This window comes from Vombatus ursinus, unplaced genomic scaffold (assembly GCF_900497805.2).
Source record: "Vombatus ursinus unplaced genomic scaffold, bare-nosed wombat genome assembly UNPS02003413.1, whole genome shotgun sequence".
In the NCBI taxonomy this organism is placed as follows: domain Eukaryota; kingdom Metazoa; phylum Chordata; class Mammalia; order Diprotodontia; family Vombatidae; genus Vombatus; species Vombatus ursinus.
The window spans coordinates 1-3,202 of record NW_020943191.1 but is presented as its reverse complement, the minus strand read 5'-3'; the positions used below and the strand labels follow the sequence as shown (position 1 = coordinate 3,202).

Sequence of the window (3,202 nt, the reverse complement as noted above, 5' to 3'; positions counted from 1 at the left end):
TGCTTTGAGTTAGAAACACTTTCTCAGTGTATTTTCTGTTTCAAAGCAATATTCAATGATTTCTTGAATTTCTTAAAATCCCTTAAAGGAGAAGTGGTATCCTCAACCAAAGATAATACTTTTATATAAACTCAATTTTCCTTGTAATTATTTAAGAGATACATACCTCTTATTCCACTAGAGAAGGCTTTTGGGGGTGAAAATTTACTCATGGGTTCAGGAGATTAGTCCCTACAGTTACTCTTACCTGGCCCACCCTGCAAGTATGAACAAACATCATGATATATGCATGAGCAGCTGTGAGTGCATGTATGAGGGGGGTGGCCTGGGCAGAAAGGGTGGCATCTGCAACACTGCTGGAACAAGCAAGCTCTCGAAGCAGCACTGATCCCCCAGGGGACTCAATTGGCCCATGCAGCAAATCCAAGGAGGAGAGGACAGAATCCAATTGGAGGAGTCCCTCTTGAAGGACTTTTGGTTCATGTGACAGAGTCTGCAATAAATCAAATGTTTTCAGGCTCTGTATTCCAGGGTAATTTTTGCCTTCTACAGAAAAAATAACACTGCTTCTTTCCTCACTTCAGTGAGGAGCATAAACTTCACATGTCACACTGGAGTAATATTACAAGGTCTACTTGGTAATGGAATAACTTAATTAGAATTTATTTAACTAATTTAAGCAAATTCACATTGGATATAATCTGAAATAAGTGGCCCATCACAACGTTCTCTCTCGCTGTCTCCACAACCACAGAGACCATTCCAAGTTTATTTCTTTAATTCATTCTTCTCTTCCAGGAGAGGATACAACTGTTTGTTCTTAATGTATGAGAATTAAGGTCAGAAGGACAGCAGCTTTAGATGGCTAATTAAAAGCAATTTGTAAAACTGGTAACTGATATTAAGCAGATTTCTCTCTATTGTGCTTATACTGATCTGTATAAGTCAACATGGAAGAATCAATCAATCAAGAAAGACAAATCTCACTTTTCATTTTATTTTAAAATATCCAATTATACTTTCTTTTGATTTCAGCAATAGTCTGGGATGTCTCTGGGGCTTCTTTTCTAATATAGGTGATCAAAATGAGAAACTAGATTATTGCCCTACTTCTCACCAGTATAGATTTGCAGACACCTGCCACAGCCTGGCAGGCAGCTGATGTTGGAAAGTCGATAGGTAGATTGGGGAGGCCCAAAATGGTGACCAGGGGCAGTAGCCCCTTTTGGCTCACAAATTCCTGGCAATGGTCATCTGTTGTGTTGTTGCTTAGGATGGACTCCACAAATTTCATCTAGGAAAGAAAAAGTCAGACTAGAGTTGGCACAACTTACTTGCAACATTAAAGGAAGGCTTAGCTAAGGCCAAGCAAATGAAAGGGAAAGGATAAAAGCTGTCCTTTTTAAGGAGGCCAAACACAAGAAGTTCAGCAGTTTTAAACTGTCTGTGGTATCTTATCAAAACAATGACTCGATAGAGCCTCCATCATTTCTTCAAGTAGTCATCATTTGTGCTATTCTACAACCCTTTTCCTCAGCGACACTTAAATATACTTTTTTCATAGGCTTTTCAGAACTTTGAAGAAAGCCTATTGATAGCCTTATCAATGGCCACATGAAAAAATGCTCTAAAAACTCATTAATAATTAGACAAATGAAAATTAAAACCTTATACCTATTAGATTAGCTAGGATGACAAAAAAAATGACAAATGCTTAAAGATAAACTATTAGGAGAGGGAATCCACTTAATTAATCTTAATTCCCTGCTGAGAGATGTATGAATCAGTCCGACCATTCTGTAAAACAGCTCGGAACTGTGCCCAAAAACTATTAATCTGCATATTCCCTTTGATCTACCAATACTAATATTAAGTCTATAATCTAAAGAGATCAAAAAAGGAGAAAAGGAACCTTTTTATAAAAAAAAATCTACTGCAGCTCTTTTTAAAGTTGCAAAGAAGTATAAAACAAGGGGATGGCCACGATTTGGGGGATGGCTAAGTAAATAGCAAAGAACATACAACTGTAAATTATCTGAGCTTGGGGACCTAATTAACTTACTGGTTTTATGTGTATCAAAGAAATCTGACCTGCCTCTCATTTTATTTGCAAATGTCTAGAGCCCTAGCCAGGAGATCTGATACATCAAAAAAGAATTTTAGCCCCTCATTAGAAATTTGCTCCCATGAAGCTAGAACAATGGCATATGGCTATTTCTCTTTTTGCTATCTACCACAAAACATAAATATTTCTCTTTTGTTTGGTTGGCCAACCCATCCAAGGAGTAAAATTCATCAATAGTGCTTACCACAAAAAAAGCTTACCACATTTAGGATGTAATCCATTAATGGAATAGGGTTCCTTTCTTCAGTTCCAGAAACCCTGTTGAGGAAGTAAGAGCAAAAAATGTAGTTAGAGAGATGGCATGGGGCAAGACAGGGAAGTTACCTTTATCTTTTATCCTTTTCATATCCGTAGACTAGCTTGGATGAGAACAGAGAGACAACTTTCCTAAAGCTGGTCTTAAAGGAACCATTAAAAAAAGAAGGAAACCATTTTTTTGAAGAGTAAAATACCTGCACACTTAACTTACAATGGTTTCACCTTCACGTTTAAAAGGCTGACAAAGGAAAATTCTCTTTCCTAAAATTCCGATTCGTCTGAAAATGCAATGGAACTGAATTATCAAGAGTATATCATTAGGTTTTCAAATTCACTCTTTTCACCTCTCCTGGGGTAAAAACGTGGAACCCAAAGGTTTATATTTCTTTCCCCCTGTAATTAATTTATTTCTTTTCATCATTCCCCTAACAGAGTCCGAGTACATCAGTTTGCCTTCCTTTAATTGTCTAAGACACACAAGGCTTAAACTGTGGGGAGCTGCTTTGTAAATTTTAGTGGAATTTCCAGTGCTATGGATGTGAATTATATTTTTTAAATAATAATAATTTTTTTTTAATCTCATTGTATTCTTCTGCTGAGCCTCCATGTAGTTTGGGAATATTTAGAGTGGTCAACAACAGCTAGGTTTCTTGGTAAAATTCACTGTTGAAGTAGGGGTACATAAATGCACCCTAACCCTAAAGTCTGGGTGGAGTGGTTAGTCTGATAAATGAATACGATATACTGTGAACAAAAATTTTTTAGGGGCAATAGAGATCAGGAAGCACGAATGAATGCTTAAAGAGTTTAATGTAAAAA

At 36.8% G+C, this 3,202-nt stretch overlaps 1 protein-coding gene across 1 annotated transcript; it reads right to left on the bottom strand.

Annotated features, from left to right (window-relative positions):
• Positions 1-124: 124 nt before the first annotated feature.
• On the bottom strand, positions 125-2,383 carry LOC114052124 (E3 ubiquitin-protein ligase HUWE1-like). Its single transcript, XM_027874626.1, has 3 exons — positions 2,326-2,383; positions 1,118-1,294; positions 125-493 (listed from the first exon to the last, which is right to left on the bottom strand). The coding sequence occupies exons 1-3, from the start codon at positions 2,344-2,346 to the stop codon at positions 209-211; spliced, it is 483 nt and encodes a 160-aa protein (XP_027730427.1). The 5' UTR covers positions 2,347-2,383; the 3' UTR covers positions 125-208.
• Between the last annotated feature and the right edge of the window lie 819 nt (positions 2,384-3,202).

Bases quoted from the DNA above. Each gene is read 5' to 3' on its own strand.
- LOC114052124 (XM_027874626.1), bottom strand. From the start codon at position 2,346: ATGGATTACATCCTAAATGTG. The intron at 1,295-2,325 runs GTAAGCTTTTTT...TTTCTTTCCTAG, and splicing joins TGGATTACATCCTAAATGTG to ATGAAATTTGTGGAGTCCAT. The intron at 494-1,117 runs GTGAGAAGTAGG...GATTTATTGCAG, and splicing joins GTGTCTGCAAATCTATACTG to ACTCTGTCACATGAACCAAA.